We start from the raw sequence: 24883 nt of genomic DNA, 5'->3' as shown, positions 1-24883 counted from the left end.
TACCCTTCGGACCTGGCAGGCCTGGCAACCCAGTGTTCCCTGGCAAGCCTGAGCTCCCCAAGAAGCCAACCAGCCCTGGAGATCCTGGAAGGCCTTTCAGCCCCGGCAGGCCTCTCTTTCCAGCTGATGAAGGGGGACCTGTCTCGCCTCTTACACCTTTCTTTCCAGGATGTCCTGAATTAGCACAGGAGAGAACACGGGACAGCCGTCAAGGGAGGCTGTGTCCAGATCTGGGCCACTGCCCGTTCCCATGGCTTCTGGTTGGCTGGCTGGCTGGGTGTTGGAAATGGTCCCTTAACAATGGCCCTGTGCAGGCTGCTAACTGGCAGGCTTCTCAGCTGGCTGAAGCCTTAGCGCTTGCCACCCCGAGCCCCACGCACGCCAGCGGCTATTACTTTCAGCATGGCACAGTGGCTGGCAGGGTGTGCAAACCCCTTCCGATTAGAACTTCTTCCCCCTTTTATGAATGTGGTTCACATCTTCGCCTGTGAATGGAGCTCTGGGAAGCCAGGGCGGCAACTGGACCCTAGCTCCCTGGTACGTCCCGTCTGAACTGCACCACAATGGCTGTTTCCTGAGCCAATCTGGTGAAGTAGAGGTTAAAGCCGGACATTGTTTCAGCCTCCCAGGGAGCCATGGATACAGGGCTGCCCTTTTAATCCCTCTTGCAAGCAGTTAAGTCAGCCAGTTCCTTGGCATTAAGGTTGAAAGACCCCCTAGTGCCAAGTCCTGTAGAAATCCCCAAGGCCCATTTGGTCTCCCAGGTATTCTGGGATTTCTTTCACCATGCTTTAAGTTGGTCAATGGGATTAACCTCCTGAGCTGCTGCCAAAGTGGAATGTTCAGGTACAAAGCAAGGAAATTAAAAAACCAAAGGATTAAATCAGTGACGACAGAGGTATGTGGGCCCCCGAGGACCTCAATGAATGGCTGACTTGGCTTTCCATGAATTGAAAAGCATCCAGTAGCTGCAAGCCCCAGGATTCTAATGGGGGCTGGGAAGGGGATTCCACAACAAGGGAAGGAAATTCAACGGGGGCCAACCCCCCAGCATGAGTCCGGGGACCCCTGGCCTTGCCAGGCTCTAGTATACAGTCCGAGAATTCCTTGAGCAGCGAAGCCGGTGGGGGTGTGGGCCTGTGAGCTTGCATACAGTTTTCTCACCTGGACGGCCCATGGGAAGACCCCAGAGACACAGAGGATAAAGGGGATAAAAAGGAGTTTAGCGGTTCTGCAAAAACTCAACTTCAGTCGCGTGGCCAGGAGTAAAGGGAGGGGGGTGACGGAATCACCGAGGCAGGGGTGAGGCGGGTGGCAGGAGGAGCAGGGGAGCCTCGAACACTAGGCTGGAGCCAGGGGGGTGTCAGCCCCGCGGCCCAGTGATGGCCGCTTTGGCCACGGTTCTTCAGAGGCATGGTCGCCAGAGAGGCAGGCCACCTTGCAGCCGCCCTCTGCTCAAGCTTCTCCCCCCGCCCACCCCAAGCAGGCTCCCCAGGGCCCCAGCCAAGCCAGCGGAGATGGCTAGACCCACCTGCACAACTAGGGTGGTTTCTCGAACTGGGAAAGGGGGAGTGAGGCCACGGGGGAGGGGTGGGGAGGGATGCGTGCTACCCTTTTGGAAGCTAAAGTACAGAAATTTCTTCTGCTTGGCACTGCCAGGGCCCCCTGAGATTGGGAACCGTGAGAGGTTGGGAAAGTCGAGGATCCTTCTAGACCCTGCCCCTGCTGCACTCCTTCTGTTGCCCCTCGGGGCGCCAGGGCCCAGGGCCCGGCTTACGGCTGTCAAGCTGGGGCTCCTCCTCCTCTAAAGGACCTACCTGAAGGGCCCGGAAAGCCCGGTGCACCCGGAAGCCCGGGTTTGCCCTTGACGCCGAATAGACCATCAAGCCCAGGAGGCCCTGGCTGTCCCACGTGGCCCGGTGTGCCGGGGCTGCCCCGTTCACCTTTGGGGCCTAGCAGGCCCGACTTCCCAAGCAAACCTAGTGAAAGGAAGGGGCAGATGATCAACAGCCTGGATGGACAGCAGGGACTGGTGACCAAACCAACTTGCCGCGTAAGAGCTTGGCCCAGGGTACATCCCCGGTGTCACGGTCTCCTCTGTTCCAGCCCTCGCTGCTTGTGCCCTAGCGGCAAATCAGAGGCTGTGCCAGAAACCGGACTCTCCATTATGGTCACTTCCAGATTGACTAAGTAAGGAGAACAGACTCCAGTGATTTAAGAAAAAGTTCCCAGAAGGGAGAGACAGAACAAAATGACTTTTCAGTGTCACCCCCTCATGGATCCACCACCCCAGGCTCAAGCCTGTATTCATGCAAGGCTATACCGGTCACCGAAAGACTTTCCATAGACTGTTAAATAAGTGAGTCAAAAATAGTCACCCTTGGGTCCCGAAAGGCCAGAGTCTCCAGGAAATCCTCTGTCCCCTGGCAATCCCTGTAGGCCTTGCTCCCCCGGTGCACCATCCTCAGCACCAAAGATGTCACCAGGGGCTCCCTTGGAACCGGGTAAACCTGGACTGCCAAGTTCCCCGGGCAAGCCATCTTTCCCAGGGAACCCAGGAAACCCAGGCAAGCCCTTCTCCCCACGAGGTCCGGGAAATCCTAAATGTAAAGAGGCAAAAAATAAAAAGGCCATGGAGGTTTAGAAGGGATAGGTCTGGGTAGAGATCTCGGAGACAGATGTGAGTTTTTCTATTACAAAAGCTAACATTTCAATAATGTGTGTCACTTCTCTTGAAAGGCAAGAGCCTCTGGTCCTGGGAGGACGTGCCCAGAGGCGGGCACTGCACCCTGTGAACTGCAGAAGGTTCTAGCTCAGTGAGGCCAGGCCTGGGGCTGAGCCCAGCAACCCACTCCCCGGGCTGCTCTGCTGGCCGAAGGGCACAGGATATACCCAGGACTCTCTGTCAAAGACCCAATTTCTTCTGGAGTCATCTATCCCCTGCTGTCATGCCTCCCTCCTCCGTGCATGGTTGGAGGGGTTTGAAGCTGGATAAATAAACCATGGAGGGTATGGCCCATGACGAGCCCCGTGCCACAGAGCAGGGTGGTTCTCAAACTGAGTGGGGGTCAGAACTACCTGGGGATGGGGGGGCTAGGCCACACCCAAATGGCTGGGCACCACCGCCCCCCGCCCCGAGCTTCTGATCAGTAGCTCTGCCGAGGAGCCGAGAGTCTGCATTATTATTAACAGGTTCCCAGGAGACGCTGGTGCTGCAGCTCTGGGGAACACAGTTTAAGAACCACTGGGGCAGTGGAGAACAAGCTTGCCACAGGGTGTGAGCAAAGGGATAGAAAGGAACCACTTCCCTCTGACTCATCTGAACATCTTTGTGTGACCTAGAAGGAATCGATCCAGGAACTTGCCAAAGGCTTGGCAGTCAGCTAACCGGGTGGAGTCCTAGCTCTGTCACTAGTGACTTCGTGACCTCAGGCAAAGGCACTTTCCACCTGAGCTTCATCTGAAAGTGAAGGGCATGTCCTGGCTGATGGCCCTGGCCACTCTGACTCACTGTCACGCTCTAGCTTGAAGCCCTGTCTTACCTGAGTACGAGATCAAAACCATCCCGCCCACACCAGAGCGTAAACCTCACTGCCTGGGGTCAGTGGATGGCTGGCTACCATGATTCAAACCCACAGTCACAGGGGAGGAGAAGCAGGTGAGGAAAAGCTTCATTCCTTACCTGGCAATTCAGGAAGGTGAACCAATCCTGGACTTCCGGGCTCTCCTTTATTTCCACGCAGTCCAGGCTGGCCCGGGGTCCCAGGGAGGCCACGGGCCCCTTTAGGGCCTGCGAACCCAAACATGAGTGGTGAGGGGAAAGGAAAGTCAGGGTGCCTGGTCACCTTTGGGATGTTCACTCAAGAATCCTAGTCTCTTGGGTGGGGCGGGGGGGCCTCTTAGCTTTACCTCACCACACGGACCTCTCCAGGAGCCATTCTATTTCCTCAGTGCTCAAGGCCACCCTCTCGGGAGGAATGTGCCCCCCCAAATGCTGCCAGCCTGGGCCCCGCTTCCTTGGGCTCATGGCCCTTATGAGTGTGCTCAGTGGCTTTCTCTGGACTCATTCCATACCTGGGAATCCGGGAGCTCCTGGTAAGCCTGATGGACCATAGGACCCAGGAATTATACACGGCAAGGTGATGCCTGTAAGTGGTGACACGTAAGCGTCCAGTGAGCCCACCGAGTCAGGAACAATTTCCCCCTAGCATGCTCCTTTACTCCCATCCCCTCGGATGGCACAACCAAGGTCTTCCCACCCAGCAGCTGGGAGCCCATGCAGAAGAATCCTGGCATCAGAAGCTCTTGGGAGTTTCTCCTAGTGCAACTGCTTGTAGATAAGAGTACCCCTAGGGGCCAAGTGCCAGAAAGCCACCTCCTAAACCAACGTCCAGTGGGCAGGCAGTCATCTATGCAGTAGATGTCCCCTAACAAGATCTCTGAGAGGTGGCCCTATGCAGGAGCAGCACCAAAGGGCAACTGCCTACTAGCCCCGCCCTCATATGGAGCCTCTTCCCTAGGATGGGGGCTTGGGGTTCGTCCTGAGGATCCATTATGGCCATGTGACTAGATTGGAGGGCTTGCAGCCAAGACCCCTCGAGTTCACATGTCTGCCCTTTTCTTGAAATGAAAACAACCCATTGGGTTCTTTTGCCCCACCTCATTTGGGATCTACAGAAACCTACTGACGATGACCCTGGGTCTGAGGAAGCTGTATTGCTGTACTAGGCAAACACTGAAGGCCACGCTCTTGGCCGTGACACACAAGGACCCTTCCCTCAGCTCCTCCTTTGAAAATGTCAACTCTGCGACTCAGGGAGAAGCAGTAGTCAATTTCAGGGTTCAAGACATTGAAATTGGCCGGCAGAGCCCCTTCCCTAGCAAATTCCTCCTTGCTCATTCATAATGCAAATAAAGAGTCTATATAACATCACAGAGGGGAGGTTTAATAAAACACTGATGAACAAATTGTGTGTGTCCGCCCCCTCAAGTGCCATTTACAAACAATTGCTATGCTAATTAAAATTAGTCTTGCCTATTCATTAAAACAATCCCCCAAGGCCTGCTTAAAGCCACAGAGCCAACAGTTCTAGTAAACTGCTATAGCTTTTGCCCATACTTAAGAGAAATCACAAATTGCATTTCTCGCAGATACGTATACAAGCTATGATTCAGATTTCATACTCAACTGGCTGCCATTCTTCCTCCACGTGTTCTAGTCCTAAAACAAAATGGGGGATTGAACGGTATAGTGTATTGGTTAAGAGTTTGGGCTCTGAGGCCAGAGAGACCTGAGCTTGCATCCTAGTTCTGCTACTCACTAGTCGTGGGGGCAAGATACTTCAACCTCTCTGAGCCTCAGGCATAAAACAGAAGCTACTCTTCTTAGATGGTGTTTGTGAGGATGATAGGACAGGATGCTAGCAGCATTTCACTGGGTGCCCAGCACCCTGGTGGTTGCTCAGTGAATGGCCGTTTTTGTTAGTTTGTTTGTTTTTAATCATCTTATTTAAGGAGGAGTATTCAGAAGAGCTCCTCCAAGGCCATCCCCTGCTTCCTACCTTAGTCCGGTTAGCGACACTACTCTATAGCCTGGGCAGCGGCTGTCTGCCTTCTAGCCCGCAGGTCCTGAGAGTCATACTTCTACAGCTGGAGAGAGGGCATTAGGGCCTGATCGTCCCCCATAGGTGCTCACACCCACCGGCCAGGTGCTGAGATGATGGTGCTATTTCTGAGGGCCATCTCCCTACCGTGGAACTATATAACCTGTGGGCAAGCTAGTCATGATAAGATGCTCGGCTGGGAGAGGGCTGCCAATCCTGTGCTCAGCTTGGGCCTTGGGCCTTTGGACTAGATGGAAGAGTGGCCTCCCTGGATGCTATGACGAGAGGGACCCTGCAGAAGATTCTTGTGTCCCCGCTATTTCAATAGCCCGTTAGCTCCAGTGTATCAAACACTGCCGTTTCATTGCTTCCAATCTTATGAAACAAAGGGTAAAATCCAAATATCTCTGCGCTGGCTGCAAACATGAATATCCATCCTCACTCCATTCATTAGATAAGTTTCATAAATTCTTTTCACTTGTGACAGCCAGATAAAAACAAACCTTCAGAGGATGGGGCCAAGGACAGGCATCTGGAAAGGCTCCAGGACAGACCTGCACACCACAGCACACTTGTGCATTGCGAGCAGAGGGTCAAAACCTCAGGAGGGCAGAACTTCAAGTCACCCTGGTACCTGGCTCTTTCACTTTACACCTCTGTCTTCTACTTTCCATCCCTGAATTCAGAGCCTTCTCCCCCCACAAAGCAGAAATCAGCTCTCCCTGCCTTCTGTTTCATAAGTGCAACACACGAGCAAATTAATGAGAATTGTCCCCGTAACTGCCCAGATGTGTCTTCAGAATAAAAAGTGCCTCTGCTTCTCAAGATTCTAACATCTCCGTTTACTCTGGGTCCCGTGAATGAACATCAGACATGTGCGCATCCTTCCGGGTACCTCCCAAGGCAAGTTATGGCCCCAGTTAAGTTCACAAAATGAAGGTGCTCCAGGCAGACATCAGCCAAGCCATCGACATGCATGGTGAAGGAAATTAGTCTCTCTCAGAGACCGCATGCCCACTTACTGCTTTGTGCCCCAGCCTTAGGATCACCCCCTTCCCCCAACCAGAGGCTCCAGTGCGGTGCTCAGGCCATCATGAGTGTCTGAGATAGAGGTGAACGGAAAGGAAGGGAGCTTTTGCAGACACTGGTGTTTGAGAACCTCGACACTGAGCTAGCTCTCACCTCCCTCTGTGACTAAGTGTCCTTTACCAACGCTCTCCCTGCAGCAGCAATCACCTAGACCAATCGAGTAAAGAAGAAAATTAAACCGGGACAGGAGTTCCTTGAGGTCCAAGGGAAGTCTGGCCTGCAGCCTGGGTATGCCCACCGATCACAGTCCCTGTCTGGATCGAAGGGAGAGAGCTGACACACACACGGGATCAAGGACACAGGAGCTGTTTCGGTAATAACCAGGGTGATTGATTACTATGAGCATCTGGATCAGAGCCTCTTTGGAAACAGCCAGTTGTCTGCCGGTCCAAGGTTTGTAATAATTCACACCACTCGGGTGAAAGGCTTCTAATGACTACATTCCCTTTCTGGCAATGCAGCCATCCTAGCCTGGGCCATCACTGGTTGGAATGAGTACATTAAGAATAGCATCTTCAGGGGGCTCAGTCGGTTAAGCGTCTGACTCTTGACTTCAGCTCAGGTCTGATCTCAGGGTCGTGAGATGGAGCCGTGCGTCGGGCTCCACGCTGGGCGTGGAGCCTGCTTCAGATTCTCTCCCTCTGCCCCTGCCCACTCACCCTGCTGCTCACACGCTCTCTTAAAAAAATAATAGAATAGCATCTTTTGTTTTCATGGCAACAGTAATGGCCACAATGCAAATGTCTAGAGCTCACAGGTTATGTGTTTTTAAAATTGCGTGGAATAAAATTGCTAGGTTTGAGGACTTGTGTTTGGTTGCCACGGAAAGAAAAAAGAAAGCCAATGCTCTTAGTTGAAGTAATTTTTTGGAAAATCGTGGTGCTGCAACAAGACCATTTTCTGCATAAGGCATCTCCCAGGTTAGAGTTTACTACAGGACTATGTTCCTAAGAACTTTCTGTGTCTGGGGCCTAGTGATGTTTAGGGTAGAAATGGTCCCATGGGCCTCCTTCTGTTGACTCAGCTTATTGTCAAACAATCAGAATGTTGATAATATCCAGATTTGAGTGCGTGTAAGTACGCATATACCGTCTCAGGTATGTATCTGAGATGTATCTGAGATGAGTATGTATGTATCTGAGATGAGTATGTATCTGAGATACGTATCTCAGATATGTATCTCCCGTATAACTCAGTTTAAAAACCTAGTTGTCTACACAAATGGTTGGCCTAGAATAAAGACCCAGTTGGCAGAGGGGCAGCGGAATGACCATGAATAATGTTTCTAGGAACAGAGCTAGATGCCAAGCTATGGCTGACACTAGGACTTGCAAAAGGCAGGATGACTGAGTCTGATAAAAATTCCTCACAGCTTTCATAGGACTTTGTAAACTGAAATACTGACTCGGTTTGAAGAATCTTGAATCATCGATTCTTAACCTGTACCATCATCCTCATTATACCAATGCACACAAGTAGATTTTAAGGTAAATAAAAATTGACAAGACCTGGTTTCTGTCTTTTTTTTTTGGTAATTCTTCAAGGTGACAAGGTAGAAAGAGAAGAAACAGGTCTAAGAAATAGCCCTTTGGTTATTGAGAAACCCCTTTCTTCTGTGAGTGTATGTTAGTCTCTTAAGGAATACTGCACTGTGCTAGGCAAATTGAGAAATGCCAAAAAGGATTGCCTTCCTTAGTATCCAGCTGCTTACGAAGCAGCTGGGAAAAGCAAAAGCATTTACGGAAGAAAATACATAATTGAAGTGGCAGTGACATCCTGGGGAGGTCAAGAGAAGGCTTCGTGGAGAAGTGGGACTTGTACCCTGAAAGATGGATAAAACCTGATTGCATAGAAAAAAGAGGAAGAACATTCCAGAAACAGAAAAGAGAGGAAGAACATTCCATAAAAAGGCCACCCCTTGTGGCTTCAAGCCTAGGGGCATAACACAATGATAGCAATAATTCACAAATATTACATTGGCAACAGTATTCATAGCAGAATTGAGTGGGGGAAAGTCTGGAGGTAGGAGAGGAGAAACCACGTAGGAAGTTGTCGCCATTCACCAACTCACCCAACCATCCACCCATCCTTCCTTCCAACCGTCCATTTATTCCAACAGGCATGGAGGTATATTTGATAAGCTGGGCATGAGATAACAAGAGCTCAATAGCAAGAAGAGGAAGGAAAGAACATAAGCACTGCAAATGAAGAATAAGAGATGAATTTCGAGTTTTCAAACTTCAGATGACGTAAGTAGGGTGGTGCGACTAATGGAAACCGAAGTTGGGATGAAGAGCTGTTCTGGAAGAAGGTGAATTATTAGCATGGTATCTTTGCCATCTACAAGCAGGGCTGTCACTCGTTAGAATTCCTGCAATTCAGGGACAAAAAGAAGCTCTCTAAATGGGAGGGATTTAAGGTAGGAAATAGAGATGAGACTAGATACAAGTAGGGTCTCTTGTCAATCTGAGACCTCAGGAATGAAAGAAAGGCTCTTCCCTGCTGATGACATTACCATCTAACTTAGAGGACACCTATCCCATCTCCGGCTCATTACTTCAATGGTACTTGTAACAAAATGGCCATCTGGCATCTGCTTGAAATTTTCCAGGGACTGTGAGCTCATAAGCTCCCAAGGCAGCTCTGTTACCTTTTCAGACTGGTCTGTTAGGAAGTTTTCTTACTAAGTCGGACTGAAATCTACATTGCTCTGTGTAGGTGTACCACGGTATAATTATGATCCTTTTCCCATATGAAAACCCTTAGAAATTGCAAGCAGTGATTATAATCAGCCAAGTCTCTTCGTCTGACACATTTCATGTGCCCGGGTCAGAGCCACACTCTACGAAGGGTCAGTTTCTCAAGTCCCAGACCATCTGATTCCATGACTCACCGGGAAGCCCAGGGAGGCCTTGTTGCCCTGGTAATCCATCAATTCCTTGATCTCCAGGAAGCCCACGAGGTCCAGGAGAGCCCGGCAGCCCAATTCCTGGGGGGCCAGTTGGACCACTGTGGCCCTTTTCACCAGGAAGTCCTGGTAACCCCTTTTCACCTGGGAAGCCCTGTCCACCGTCACCCTAGACAACACAGAAGAAAGAATGAAAGCCCAACTGAAAGACGGATCAGGAGAGGCTTCCGACCATAGGAAAGAGGTAGCCAGTGTGGTCAATGCTCCATTTTTGGCTAAAATCCTCGATCCCTCTAGTTTCTCAATCAATTCCTCTATTTGGTTAATGGGAATAAAGTTAGTCAACCCTCGGAGATTTGATGATGCAAAACCTTCTAGATCAGTGGTGGGGAGGGGGCCAGGAAACAGGAGCAGGGTAACAGTGCTTGGGGGCCCAGAAAGCAGCTGGATTACTTGCAGGGGGCGGGGGAAAGTTACTGAGAAGCTGAAGCATTTTAAGTGATAGGGTCGATTGTTATGAGCCTTTATCAACTGAGACAATGACCCATGCCCAGAAAAAGATTCTCATCTTACCTAAGATGAGCAGAAAGTGTTAGCGGCAGAGGCCAGAAGAGATGCTGGGCACTCTGTTCTGCCCTGCCTCATGGCCTAGTGGCCATCAGAACCCCCACCCCCAAAGTCAGCCGTGAGGCTTTATAGAGCTCGACACCCAGGAACGATCAACTTACCGGGAGGCCTGGCAGACCTGGCAAACCTGGTATTCCATCCTTGCCTGGGACTCCGGTCTCCCCAGGGAGCCCCTGGGGGCCAGGATCACCCTGCTCCCCCGGCACCCCTGATCTTGAACTGAGAGTTGGTTCCCCTTTCTCTCCTTTGGGGCCCGCAGGACCAGGAGGCCCAAATAAACCCTGACAAAGAGACAAAAGGGCAGAATCAGGAGATGCAAACATGGTAGGACTCTGGCACATGAAGCAGATCCTTGGGTACCTTTTGGCACTGCTCTGGGCACTTGAATATGTCATCATCTTGGATCACAATTGCCCATTTATTTTCTTACCTTTCTCAAAGTTGAAATTTTTGAGGATGGTAACCTTGTCTTAGTTTGATTTTATCTTCAGGGCCCTGGGGCCGTGCTAAGCAAATACAAATGATTTTGTGGAAGGAAGGGATTAAGGAAGGGAGGGACGGAGGGAACATAGGCAGATCAATGCAGAAGGGGACTTTGGACATCATCTGGTCTGACTTTTTCATACTATAGATCCAAACCATGAAGCTTTGTTTTATCCCCATCTCTCTTTCCTGTGTTTTAGGAAAGTGCTTGGGGCAGGAGTAAGGGACCCTGGAGAGCTCCCAGTCCTCCCCCGGGGCCAAAGTTGGGTAAGACTTACTGGAGTCCCTGATGGGCCCTGTGCACCCCCAGAGCCTGGATCTCCTCTGGTTCCTTTAAGGCCTGGAAGGCCTATGAGGCCAGGTGGCCCGAGCAGGCCTGGCTCCCCAGGTGGTCCGGTGTTTGGGACACCACCGTCACAGGCACAAAAGCCCGAGTCCCCTGGGGGGAAAAAGAAGACAACGGTTAAACAAAGTGGGCCACCTTTCCAAGAAAAAGGATGATATGACCGTGGTGATCTGTGCCTTGAACAACCCCATGGAGGGAATCAGAAGGCCTGGTAACAGGTATCAGGAAGTACCCTAGCTCTGTAGTGAGGCAAGAAAGGGCTCAGGCTCACATCCTAAGTCAAAGCTTGCAGTTCCCTTCCTTTTCCCTCCAAATAGTCCTCCTTGGAGCTGAACAACAGAGATGGAACTTGTAAAAAATCTTCCGAACCAGCTCCGCTAATAAGCAGTGACATGTTAAGAGGCGGCACTGAGAAAGGGGAAGAGGAAGTGAGGGCCATTCTGCTTGAGGTCGAGGAGAGCTGCTCATTCTGTGAGAGAAGAGGAAAGATCTCAGATACTTGAAACCCTCGGCAATCCCCAAACCTCTCCTCGGCCAGCAGTCTCACCTCTTCCTCCACCTTGGCCTGGGCCACAACTAAAATGAATTGATTTGTTTGCACTTTAGCATCTGGCCTTCAAGAGCGTGCAACAGAGGAATGACCCAGCGGCCACAGGATGATGGACGGCCGTGCCGCTGGGGGCCGCGCTCATCGGTCAGCCCTTCACCATCAGTGGGGACCTGCGGTTGTTTTCCTGGGGCCTGTTGGCTTTTCTGGAGTGCCAGGTCTTGACCTGTTCAGACTCTTTTCCTTCAGGCTGAAGGTAATGATAAGTGACTTCTGGCCTTTGGCCTTGCACACTGGGAAGGGGTGCAGCGTGGGCTGGCTAATAGCTGGGGCTGCTGGCCACAGCTTCTGCTGGTGGATGGCGTAGGAAGAGGAAGAGGAGCCCACGACCCACTTCATCCCATGTGACCTCAATTGCTAGCCTCAGTCTCCGAGCCCTAAATGTGGAGCACTGCCAAGAATCCTATAATCAAATCCCTGATCAAGCCCCACAACTGCTTCTGTTTAGGTTCCCAAAGCTGTTGGTCTACTCATGCCCCAGAAACCTTCTGCAAGGATTTTGGGGGAACACAGAAACCCAAGGCGACAAAAAAATCACCTTTCATTCCTTTGAGGCCTGGGTTTCCTCTTGGACCTCGTTCTCCTCGGAGACCAGGGAAGCCTGGCTCTGCGTTCTGTAGGGTTCCAGTCTCAAATGCTGGACCTTCAGGGAAAGGGAAACATCAAAGATAGGCGCATCACACATGACTTAGCACAGCAGCTCGGTTGCTAAGGCCTGTGTCCTTGAGGCTCAGCAACCAAAGCAGAGACAGGGACCCAACGTCTGTGGCAAATCTTATCCCCTGGTGGCCCTCGTCACTCTACTATGACTTACAGAAGGGCTACTATGTTCCAGGCACCGGACTAGACACTGAGGGGACTGGAATGACCAAGACAGCTTCAGTAAGTCAGCAGTCCTAATGTCTACCCCAGAAAGTACTCTTGGGACAGCAGAGGAAATGGGGTTCCTGGGGTTTAGATGACAACGAAACTTCCTGGGGTTTAGGTGACAACGAAACATGCTGGGCCTGTGTCCAGCCTTTCTCTTAGAATCTAGGATCCCATGCTCAGGTAGAAGACATAAGGAGAATAAACCCTGTCAAGGCTTTGAGCAACTGTCTTGAGGATCCAGGCTTGGCTTCCCATGTCTCAGGCTCCTATCCCCACCCCACTGGAGCCCTGAGGACCAGGGGAAGCTTGAGAGAGCCAACGTTGCTTCTTCATGAGCTGTGAGACCAGAGGTGGAGGGGCTGAGAACAACGGAGGGTGGGATGAAATGACTACACAAACTGGAAGGCATTAGGTAGCGTTTGGGCATCAAGGTGGCCTTAGCTTGCTTGCTCCTTGATGAGGCTCTGACCGTTCTGGTCGCTAACCTCTAGCAGCAAGGCTCTGACTCAGGAGCATCATGTGTCCCGGCTATTTCTCCTGTGAAATGCTCTCTCTCTCAAGAATCACAACTGTTCTGCAGTCCCAATCACACCTGAGTCTCAAGAGTCTCAAAGAGAGAAATGAACGACTTACCGGGTGGGCCCGGTAGGCCGGGCAGGCCTGGCAAACCGTCTCTGCCAGGGGGACCAGCTGTCCCAACTGTGGTGCGGCCTGGGTTTCCTTGGTCCCCCTTCAGACCTGGAACTCCTTGGGGCCCTAGGGCACCTGGGATACCTGGAAGGATAAGCCCATACAATAATGCTAATCACATCATCCTATTCTTCCAGGGGTGTTCCAATCAGCGACATATGCTGGAAACTCCCTCCAAGGGAAGAATTTGGGAGACCATTTGCCCTTCTCTTGCATCAGAGTTAGAAAGGCCCTTAGGAATCATCTAGCCCAACCTCCTAGGAAGTTGAGGCCAAAGGACATGGGGAAACATGGTCAAGGGTGCAGAGCTTTTTGGTGGAGAACCTGAGCGGAAAACCTGGTGTCCAGTCTCCTCCTCTTTGATTTTTCAACCTCGGTGGTGGGATCAGCTGTACCCCTTCCAAGTGGTTGCTTTCAAAGCACAGGGATCCTTCCAGATGCCCATCTCCAAGGAACTTAGAAACTTATGCCTTTCAAAGTCCTGTCTGAAGCTTTATATTTGGCTCATCACGGCCTCTGAGAATCTGGCATGGACTTTCTCTATTCACTACTACAGAATGACATATGGGTGTACTCCTCTAATGGTGGGTTCAGTCATAGGCTCCTGGGCCATTTAGTGCCTGAGGTAAGCACAGAGTGAGGGTCCGGGTACAAAACTCTCCTCTAGGCTTCCGTTAGCCCCTGCTGGCAAGCATCAGCTGGGATGGCAAATCCATAGAAGAGTGATAGGGCTCCAGCAGTCCAAGACCAGCCCCCTCTGGTTGCTGCAAACCCCAAAAGAATTGCCTGTCTAGCAACACTACATCATTCAGGCCAAAGGAAAGCTGCTCGCCCAGGTCCTATCCTCATATACATTAGCCTTGGGCTGGTGGTGCAGCACTTAGTGACTACAGTCTACCTTTCTTTTGAGTTTGGCTAGGTATGTACCCAGACCGGACAGGGGTATAGAAGGGGATGCTGGGCACCAGCATGTCTATGCAGGGGGTGAGTTAGTTTGTTTCACCTGGTAAAGCCGGTAAGCCGGGGATGCCAGAAGGGCCAGGCAGGCCCTGGATACCTTCATCTCCTTTAAGTCCTGGGAGGCCTGGCATCCCGGGGTCTCCAGGATAACCTGGCATTGCAATGAAAAAAAAAAAAAAAAAGCAGTAAGCAAACCCAGAAGAGGCCCACAAATGCCACAGAATGCCTAAGAAGGGTTGCAAGGAGATGTCCTCAGGGTAGAAGTCTCTTTCTTGCCCTTCACAGGTCTCCCAGATGCTGATGGCCTCATGTGAACACGGGCCGACTGCAGCTAAGGCTCCACTAGTGTTGAGAACTGGTCTGGCCAGGGCTAACAGTCCATGGTAAGATCTGGTAAGTACTAGGAAGGTTCTTCTACTACTGTTAACCTGCTGTCATGCCTCAAATATCTACCATTTGGATTAAGGTGTTGAAGTCTACTATTCATGTTATGCCCATAGGTTTCCAGGAAGCCACTGTCAATCATTAACACCTTGGCTTCAATGAGTTTACTGGACAGGGCGTGGGCCAGAGAGGATGAGAGGGGAGAAGTAATTTCAGAGACCGAGGCAGAAGAGGTACAGTAGTAGAAGCCTTTGCTCAAGCAAGCAGTCACTGGAGACACACTGGAGAAGGCAATGGGAACAGTTGGATACTTTCCCACCTCCTATGCGATTGTCAAACCCAAACACGCATGGGATCATGCAGATGAGACCCCAAGTGTCCCACAGGATCAGGCTAAAGTCAGCCCAGCTGGGGAGGATATTAATCCTGCCCTAAGCATCATTAGGAGAACAACTTTCAGCAAGTCCAGGCCCAGTCCGACCAAAACCTTAGTCTTGGTGGACCCAACACAAACACGGAGCGTAGGCCTTGGCTTCTTTGCCCGAAGACATTGCAGTTAGCTTCATTCCCCAAGTACAGGACCCATGAGGGGCCCTTGAGTGCGTTGGCTTTAGCAGCAATCCAGTGGCTGACAAAGTATCCTCTTAACAATTATAGGACTATAGAACGTCACCCCTGGTCCTTTCTTTTTCACTCCAGTCAATGAAAAGTTGCACCTGAGATCACAGCGCCGTCTGTATCGATGAAAACATCTGGGCCTGGCAGGCCAATGCCACCCTTTTCACCCTGTAAAGATTCAACTGGTTAAACACAAACATTCCCATGACCTTATCACTCAAGCTCTATGTGCCCTCAAAGCCATTCCCTGGGAAAATGAAAGCTTTCCCCTTCTGCAACCCCTGATTCCCAGGGCCAACTAGTGCACAGGTTAATTCTGAAGTCCAACAAATTTCAGATGAAGGTAACGCAAAGCAGGTCAGGAGCCCGACACTCAATTTGCAAACCTGTCAAAAATAAGGAATCAGAATTTTATTTTTCAACCTGACTCCTGGATCATCTGCTTCTGGGCCTGGGACATAGATCTCAAGACTAGACAACGTTGCTGCACCAAAGAGGTGCAAAGGAAGGGGCAGTTTCAACTTTTTTTTCCCACTGTAAGCTGGCCCAGGACTCTGCTACTGTCACTGGCCTCGTTAGTGGATGATTTCAGGCAGAGGAAGTCAAAGGAGTCCTAAGTCCCCCAAAAGGGGGATTCAGGTATCAGAATCAGATACAGTGGCTTATCCCAGTGGGGTGGTGGGAGCTGCCTGCCCCCGGAACAGGTGATAAGGGGATGCATTCTCTGTAGAGAATTTTAAAACAATCATAAAACTGGGGCGCCTGGGTGGCTCAGTCGGTTAAGCGCCTGCCTTCGGCTCAGGTCAGGGTCCTGGGGTCCTGGGATTGAGCCCCGCATTAGGCTCCCTGCTCATTGGGAAGCCTGCTTCTCCCTCTCCCACTCCCCCTGCTTGTGTTCCCTCTCTCGCTGTGTCTCTGTCAAATAAATAAATAAAATCTTAAAAAAATCAAAAAACCAAAAATTTGGCAATTCCAAGCAATGTCAATAGTAGAATATTCTTCTTTGTAGAGATGGATTTGCTCCTGCAGCCCTCCGCCCTACCCCCACCCCCACTTTAGTCTACCTCTGATCAAGTAGTATCTAAGGAAGGCTCATTGGCTTTGTGTGCTCAAAGTAGGGTTCATGCACTTCATGTGAAAAAGGTAACATTTACAATGTTAAAATATTAAAAGAATACTTCATCTCATAGGTAGGCATTCATTATGGTCCAGGTGTTTGCGTCCCCCCTGCCCCCGATTCATTTTGAAAACCGAATGCCCGAAGTGATGGTGTTAGGCAGTGGGGCCTTTGGGGGGGATCAGGTCATGAGCGTGGACCCCGCACGATTGGGACCAGTGCCCTTATAAGAGGAGGCCAAGAGAGCTAGCTTGCCCCTTCCACCATGTGAGGACACAGTGAGAAGTCAGTGACCTGGAAGGGGACCCTCACTCACGCTGGCATCCTGATCTCGGGCTTCTGGCCTCCAGGACTGTGAGGAATAATTTTCTATTTTTTTATAAGCCACCCCGTCTGTGATAGTTTCTTAGAGTGGCCAAATGGACTAAAGCGCATTTATGGGAATTCTTCACCCTTCCACCGCCCCAATCCTGGATTTTTGCTTCCCAACAACATTACCTTAATTCCTGGGAATCCATTAAGCCCAGGGAAACCTGAGGACCCCTTCTTGCCCTGTGACAGAAACACAGTTACAACTAGTCAAATGTCTAAGAGCATAGGAGGGACTGGTCTTTGGACGAGGCCAGGGCAAATGGCACAGGGATCTTGGCTGGCCTTCCAGGGTATGCACGGATTCTCCCCGACTCTGGAGGGTATACAATGTTCCAGAAGGCAATATGGCACGAGGTAGCCAACTCGCCTGTTAGGAGGTATACGGGCCCCAAGGCTAGGGATGAATACAAGCAGGCTGGCCTCGCTAGCCCCTGATAACAAAATAAAGAAGTAGGACCATAGCACGGCACTGGATTGGTCAACCCTGGATACTCAGACAAAAGAAGAGAGCGGCTGAGATTATACCCATCAAAGGGAGGTAGACAACTTGTATTATAAGCAGTGGCTCCCTCTGGACCGATGGCCATGTTAAGTAAAGCAAGGGGGCCTTTTGATTAGGACTTTACATGCAGGCTTTTAGTGATATTAACCAAAATACCTGACTCCCTGGAAGGCCTTGGCGTCCTTCTAAACCCATGGGTCCCTGTAAAGAGAATGGAGCCACCTTAGAAAGATTAATAGCCCACACTAGAAAAAGCCAATAGACTTACATAACAAAGCTTTCCCACTGAGTTCAGGACTTAGCCAGTTCCTAAAATCAGGTAAGAGAATGTCCCTAGACCTGGCTTAATGACTTCTTTCTAAGCACTAATCCATCAGGCTGAATAGCCACACAGAGCATTTTTAAAGAGCAAAATAAAATGGAAACATTTTAAGTACTGGGTGGAATTTGGTAGAAAGGCTGGGTGGTATTATACTTAGTCTGCATTAGTTCCAAGTCATGACATTTTTAAATAGATTGTGGGAGGGCCTCTTGTCTCTCACCCCAACTGCATTCTTTGCTGGTGATTATGTCTTTTCAAGACAAAGGAGTAGAGAAAAGTAGAGAAATAAATGGCAGGGTAAAGGGCAAACATTGCTGAACACTCAAAAGATTCTTAACGAGCTTTATGACTAAGCCAAAATCACAGTTCTCTAAATGTTACCTCTTTAAGGCTAAGGTTGGCCAATTGCTTATAGCTTAACACCTAAGTGCCTGAAGCACTTAGAATCACAAAGGCTAACAATTATTTCTCCACTTGAAGAGGGGTTATTACTGGAAATTGTTGACTGCAAATGTCATTCGCTATGTTCTAGACCACCCTAGGCTTGTTTCTGTTCTATAAAGATTATACTTGGCCCTCTTCCATTACTACAACAACCGCACCCTAGCCCACGTTCCCCCAGGATAGAAGGTAGTGAAGGCAAGACGACGCTCACCCCATTATCAGCCCAGATGACAATTCTCTATGACAACAAGGAAAGGAAGTTGGCTGAGGAGCCATTCCGTATTCAAGGGAGCCACTAAGTCAAGGAAATGGGGGCAAAGTGAAAAGGAGGAGGTCTCAGGGACCTGAAGGCTGAGGAAGAAAAATAAGAGAAGCTTCGGTGGCTATCAAGTTATACAACATAAAGATGTGAACAGGCCAAAAAATGGACCCGACAGACCGGATAACCTGACAGACCCGGGCAAGCAATGTTCCAGGTTCATACCCTAGGTCCTGGCAAACCAGGGATTCCCTTTTCTCCCTTTTCTCCAGCAGTTCCAAATCCCTACAGGAAAAAAAAAAGAAACCACAAGTTATAACATCCATTTCCTCATAGGTCTCCTGGCTCCGTCCAAAGCAGGGAGGTAACTTCGAATCAAGGCCATTGCCATTGCCATTGGGGAGGCTCACCATGCTGAGTCTCTTGTCACTGCCTGAGAAGCCCATAGGGCCTTCAGAGAGTTTGGACCATTCATTCAAGGTTCCCTCTTGGTTTTAGAAGTAATGTCTTGTCCCCCTGAACATGATTGTATGTCTTCACAGCTACATGGACTAACAGCATAGAAATGATTAGATATCTAACTTCATTGGTTTGACAGATGGGGAGACTAATACTCAGAACAGTTCAGCATCTTGTATGGGTTACAAAATGGATGAGCCAGCCAGGTCTTCAAACTTCCATTCCAGGGCCCTTTGTATGAGAAACAGGCTGCTTTCTACCACCTAGGAGCTTGTTTCTTTGACCCATGAATGGAGAATTGTGTTAATCCTTGGGGATCAATACTAGTGGGAAGAACTTTTGCCCTTTGACGGCATGATGGCTGCATCATCCTCTTCAATGGGAAGGATTATTTCTATCTAGGTGTGATCTAGACCCCTGTGGGCCCTAGCAGTACTCCAAAGGGCACTATGAGACGGTCTTCAACCCCTCTTGCCCTGGTCAAAGGAGGTGAGGGCTTGCAGCCATGGACATGACTTGGGGATTCTCTAGGGACAAGCAGAAATTCAAAAAACAGTGAGTGAGAAAGCTTCCTTTCCTCTGGGTCCAAAGCAAGCACATTCTGGGCCCTTGAAGTACAGAAGAGTTCACTACCAAAGTGGATAACGTCTTTCACGGCCATTTTGTTGTTATTGTTTAAACGTGGAATTTCTGGAGCATAGGTTTCAGCAAACAACATTTAGGCCTATTGTAAGAGTGGAGGAGGCAGGGACGCTTTCTCGAATGTAAGTTTGTGAAACACAGTAAATGTTGTGGCATGTCTCCTGTCATCTTCTTGATGTGACCTGGCTCAGCTGATTGTGCAGCCAATGCTTGAATCCTGCTTCTAGTTTTCTCTTCCTCTTATATACTCAGAGTATTCCCATGGGTACTGAAAGCTGGCTGAGTAGCCCTTAGCTTTCTAGGCCCAAGTTGGGTTTTTTCGGTTGTTGTTATTGTTTTTAATGTAGGGCTTTTTTGTGTGTGTGGCTTTTTTTTGTGGGGTGGAGGGTGGAGTGTGCGTCTGTGAAGGATCTAGTTCAAAGCTGACTCTGGTTCCCGCTTGTCTTTCTTTTCTTCTCCATCTCTAGTTGTGTGGCACATGGCTCAGACCTCATGCTGAATAGGATTTTTATTTGAAAGGCCCGTGGGTCAAGTTGAACACAAACTTATTTGAAATCATAGTGCTGCATCTCAAATTGCAAACCAAGGCATGCTGCCGCCGGTGGAACACGTCTCCGGCCTCCGAAGCCAAGCACCGTGACCTGTCCACGGAAGCTGTGGCAGCCCGCACTGCCCCAGACTCTGAACAGCACTAAGATGGGTTATGTAGGAGAGTTGGTAAGCAGGAGGTCTATACCACACTCACTTCCATCTCCTCCAAGACACGCTACACCATACAAGGTCATCCCATACATCCTTGTTGAATTCAATAGAATGACCCAGAGAACAAAGCAAAAGGTGAAGCATATCCAGGAACTCTCATGCTGTCTACCTGTCTTGCCCGCAGTTGCAAAGACAAGAGGACCTTGTCCTCCTGCTTCAGAAAGCAGAAAGGCTGGGCAGGGGGGTTGCGCCTGGGTGGCTCTGTCGGTTAAGCGTCTGCCTTCGGCTCAGGTCATGATCCCAGGGTCCTGGGATCGAGCCCCGCATCGGGCTCCCTGCTCAGCAGGAGAGTCTGCTTCTCCCTCTCCCTCTGCTCCTCCCCCCTGCTTGTGCGTGCGCGCTCTCTCTCTCTCTCTCAAATAAATAAATAAAATATTATTTTAAATATATACAAATAAATAAAATTTTTAAAAATTAATAAAGAAAAGAAAGCAGAAAGGGTCTCTGGACCTTGCTTTCTCAGAGAGTTTGTGCTACCATGTGTATTAAAAAAACTAAAAAGTTTAAAAAGGAAAAAAAAATCAAAGAAACTTCTTTGTGTGTCGTTGGGGTGGGAGGTTAAAGCCAATGAAACTGACGTGACTTGGCAAGATACTGGGCTGTAGGTTCAGCTTGTCTCCCCGTGCAGGGAGGCACCGGACAGGGCCCTGCTGACCAAGTTGTTCTAGCAAGATGCACTGGGACCCCGCCGTGTCATAGTCAGTCCTTGCCAGGAGTGGTCTGTCCTGCACCCACTACCCTCCAACCCCTTCTCACCCATATCCAGGAAGGCCTCATTAGAGCACTAGCTTAGTTGTTCCTAGGCCTACTGGCTAGGGCCCCGGTCTCCTGCTATTTTTGGTTCAAGGATATTAGCGGTTCTGCAAAAACTCAACTTCAGTCATGTGGCCAGGAGTAAGGTGGGGGGGTAACATAGTCACTGCGGCAGGGGTGAGGCGGGTGGTATGAGGAGCAGGCGAGCCTCGAACACTAGGCTGGAGCCAGGGGGTGTCAGCCCCGCGGCCCAGTCCTCAGAGGCATGCTCGCCCGAGAGGCAGGCCACCTTGCAGCCACCCTCCGCTCAAGCTTCTCCCCCCGCCCACCCCAAGCAGGCTCCCCAGGGCCCCAGCCGAGCCAGTGGAGATGGCTAGACCCACCTGCACAACTAGGGCGGTTTCTCGAACTGGGAAAGGGGGAATGAGGCCACAGGGGAGCCTGGTTGGGGCTCAATCTCACAACCTTAAGATTGCGACCCTGAGCTGAAATCAAGAGTAAGATGCTTAACTGAGTCACCCAGGTGCCCAGCAACTATGCTTTTAAAAAGTTCTTATCTCTTAGAAATACCGAAGTCTTTTATGTTGAAATAAGTCTGTTATTTGCTTCAGCTTGGCTGAGTTGCTAAATGTCAAAGCTGAGTGATGAGTACACAGCAGGAGCATATGCTATTCTCTCTTCCTGGTATTTGTTTAAAATGCTCCATAATAACAAGTTTACTTTATTTTTTTTACGTTTTCAATCCATGCACTTCTCTCCATTTTCATTGCTATCACCCTAGTGCAAACTGCCCCCAGCTCTCCCCCAGACTGATGTAGTGGCCTCTGTTTGCTGCCTCAGCCTCCCGTCATCCTCCACACCCCCACCCCCAGCCCCTGCCAGAGTGATCTTCTTAAAAATGCAAGGTAGAGGGGCACCTGGGTGGCTCAGTCTGTTCAGCGCCGGACTCTTCGTTTCGGCTCAGGTCATGATCTCAGGGTCTTGAGATCAAGCCCCGCATCTGATTCCATGTTCAGCGGGGAGTCTGCTTGAGATTCTCTCCCTCTCCCTCTGCCCCTCCCCCCTCCGCTTGCACTCTCTCTCCCTCTCTCTAAAATAAGTAAATAAATCTTTAATAAAAGTGCAAGATAGAGCCTTCTGACGGCTTCCCATTCCATTTAACATAAAAGCCACATTCGACCTACAAAGGGCTCCATGATCTGGCTCTTGCCCTTGCTCACCCCGCTCCACCCACTTGCTTTCTTGTTTTTGCTCAAAAGCAGTGAGCTTTTTGAACCTCAGGGTCTTGGCACTTGTGGTTCCTTCGGCCAAAAACGCTCTTCCTGATCCTCGTGGGACTTGCTTCTTCATAATGTGCACTTCCTCAGAGAAGCCCTTCATGACTGTTCTGCCCAAAGTGGCCCACCCCATTCTCACTCCACACTTCATCACTTTACCCTTTCTTTAACCTTCTATGTATCAATTACTATGATAAGAACTTGTTCTTGATTCATTTGTTTACTTGTTTTTGTCTCCTTCCCTCACTCCCCCATTAGAATGAACTCTCCTCAAGGACAAGAACTTTTACTTCTTTGACTGTTATTTACTGTTGTCCAGCAGAATGCCTGGCACCTAGGCACCCTCAAAAGGTATATGTTGAGTGAAAGACGCTAAGATACAAGGGCAGATAGGAGAGTGAAGATAGGATTACTAAGATTAACTACCATTTACTGAACAACTGATCCATGCCAGGCACGTACGAAGTCCTTTCCATGCATATTATCTCATTTAATCCTCATAACCATGCCATTATCACCCCCCCTTTTTTGGAGGGAAACTGGAACTCAGGAAGGTCAAGAAACTTGTCCAAGGTCACACAGCTAGAAATCAGTGAAATCAGAAGTCAAGCCTAGGTCTGTTTTAATTCTAGAACTTGAGCTAATAACTGCTAAGATATATAGCCTCATGAAGAGCCATGTTAATATCCCCATGGGTTCGAGAAACATGAACATTTCCTTAAATGTTTTCTAGTAATGAAGATGGTAGAATGCTCTCCAATAACCACAGGAAGAGGTCTTCCTGTTAGTCTTCTATTGCTATAGCTTTTGTCCAAGCAGGTCCTTGAATACATGTTGACCAAACAGGGAGACTTACCGGGAGACCTGGAGGGCCACTTATTCCTGGGAAACCCGGAAGCCCTGGTTCACCCTGGAAAGTGAACCAAAGATTAGTGAGTAGCAGCAGGAAACAGTAAACATAAAGGATATGGCTCCTGTGAGCTGCTTGGGCTGGGCAATGGGCAACCAAGGGGGTATCCTGTGGTATAAATTCCCCAGGAGCCCCAACTAATACCTGCACCAGGATATCAGTTTGGGGAGCCCTTGTGGTATGGGAAGGACCAAGGCCCATGGCAGGGAATGAAAACTGTCTAAAACAGAATCTCAAATGTTGAAGCTAATTGGGAGACAGAAAAGATGATCATCTGCTGTCTTTCTAGTAGAAGGAGCCATTCAGTGTGATTTCCTGTTGCAAATTCCAGGCTGCAAAGAAATCAACAGTTTGGGGAAAAGAGTAACAATTACAGTTTGGATGGGGACCCATAACACTGTAATCTGTCTTTCTCCGATATGCTAATTTACCTAGTTGTGCCATGGAAGGGCTCCCTAAGGTTTGGGAATGATCAGGGAGGCAGGCAATCTTTCATATGCTCCCAAACTGTTCCTAAATTAATGATTGCTTTCGGTAAACCTGAAGAGGGCCTGGAGCTGTTGCTTCCACAAAGACAAAATTGAAGAATGGGAGTAAACACCTTCCCCCGCCTGGGTCCCTTGATCATAGGCACAGAATCACAACACTTAAGGGAACTCTAGGAAGGAAGGGGATGCAGGTTACTAAAGATATCTACCCACCTTAACAGCATACAGGCATTCGAGTATTACCAGGTGTACACTCACTCACATTGAAATAGAGATTATAACATATCTCAGTTAAACAGGTCTACAGCTTCAGCCACGGTAGTTCATATCAGGTGAATTAGGGCATCTACTGCCACTTGGTGCCAGTATGCCCTATTTGTAGGGTCAAATTTTGAGGGCAAATAACTTCTTTAAAAAGATAACTTAGGGGCGCCTGGGTGGCTCAGTCGTTAAGCGTCTGCCTTGGGCTCAGGTCATGATCCCAGGGTTCTGGGATCGAGCCCCACATCGGACTCCCTGCTCTGTGGGAAGCCTGCTTCTCCCTCTCCCACTCCCCCTGCTTGTGTTCCCTCTCTCGCTGTGTCTCTCTCTGTCAAATAAATAAATAAAATCTTTAAAAAAATAAAAATAAAAAAATAAAAAGATAACTTAAAAGCAACCATGTATACCATATGTGTTCTGTCACAGTGCTTTGGGGACAACATAAGTATTGAGAGGGTTGGGAGTTAGGAGGAAAAAAACCCAACTACTTAATATTTGTTTTAAGTTATTCAGCATCTTGATAACTGAATTTGAAAAACCAAACCACAGAAAATAGGACTTAAACAAATGCCCAGAAGCCCAGGCACACTCATATCCACGCACCCAAACATAGGCTTTTTAGAAGCTTTTCACAGGGGACAACACAGAGAAGGCTTTACCCTCACTTCCAAACAAAAAAGCATGACCCAGAACCCTCTATCTTTCCAGTAGAGTCTGGTTATTAGAGTTGAACTTTGGTATTAATAGGAGAAGGGTGGTTAGCATTTCCTAGGCTTAAATGTTCACTACCTTGGATCCTTTCTTCCCTTTGGGAAATCCCATAAATTCCAGCTCCCCGGTAGATGGTGGGGGTCCTGCAGGGCCTGGGAGGCCAACATCTCCCTGTAAGATCAAAGGGAATGTTAAGCAAAGCAGAAAGGTTTGTCCTCTGGATGTCATTCACAAATAAACTGTCCATTCCTTTGGCCTCTTTACCCTCACCCTTGCCTCAGCGAGGAAGCAAAACTCTCAGTACCAAGGGGCTGGGAAGAATTATAAGCCTGGCCAAATGCATTTTGTACCAGCACTGCAGAGGGAAGAAGCAAGATTGATGAAAGGAAACCACAGGTTCGCGGTTGCCAGGGTCATGC

The 24883-nt window shown here is 49.5% G+C and overlaps 1 protein-coding gene across 1 annotated transcript in view; it reads right to left on the bottom strand.

Moving 5' to 3' along the window:
* The window catches only part of COL4A6 (collagen type IV alpha 6 chain), a 272612-nt gene that overhangs the window by 19055 nt on the left and 228674 nt on the right, over positions 1-24883 (bottom strand). The window contains exons 12-29 of the mRNA XM_032392826.1: positions 24543-24635; positions 22951-23004; positions 18427-18486; positions 17333-17377; positions 16801-16854; positions 15284-15353; positions 14227-14334; positions 13167-13307; positions 12202-12306; positions 10989-11149; positions 10329-10508; positions 9586-9769; positions 6786-6839; positions 4075-4146; positions 3683-3790; positions 2379-2600; positions 1818-1979; positions 4-174 (exon numbers count right to left, since the gene is read on the bottom strand). Of these exons, the coding sequence (XP_032248717.1) occupies positions 4-174; positions 1818-1979; positions 2379-2600; positions 3683-3790; positions 4075-4146; positions 6786-6839; positions 9586-9769; positions 10329-10508; positions 10989-11149; positions 12202-12306; positions 13167-13307; positions 14227-14334; positions 15284-15353; positions 16801-16854; positions 17333-17377; positions 18427-18486; positions 22951-23004; positions 24543-24635 (2044 nt within the window). The remainder of the gene's footprint in view (positions 1-3; positions 175-1817; positions 1980-2378; positions 2601-3682; positions 3791-4074; positions 4147-6785; positions 6840-9585; positions 9770-10328; positions 10509-10988; positions 11150-12201; positions 12307-13166; positions 13308-14226; positions 14335-15283; positions 15354-16800; positions 16855-17332; positions 17378-18426; positions 18487-22950; positions 23005-24542; positions 24636-24883) is intronic.

This window comes from Phoca vitulina, unplaced genomic scaffold, assembly GCF_004348235.1.
Source record: "Phoca vitulina isolate PV1807 unplaced genomic scaffold, GSC_HSeal_1.0 scaffold69, whole genome shotgun sequence".
Lineage (NCBI taxonomy): Eukaryota > Metazoa > Chordata > Mammalia > Carnivora > Phocidae > Phoca > Phoca vitulina.
This window is presented reverse-complemented; position numbering and strand designations above follow the sequence as displayed.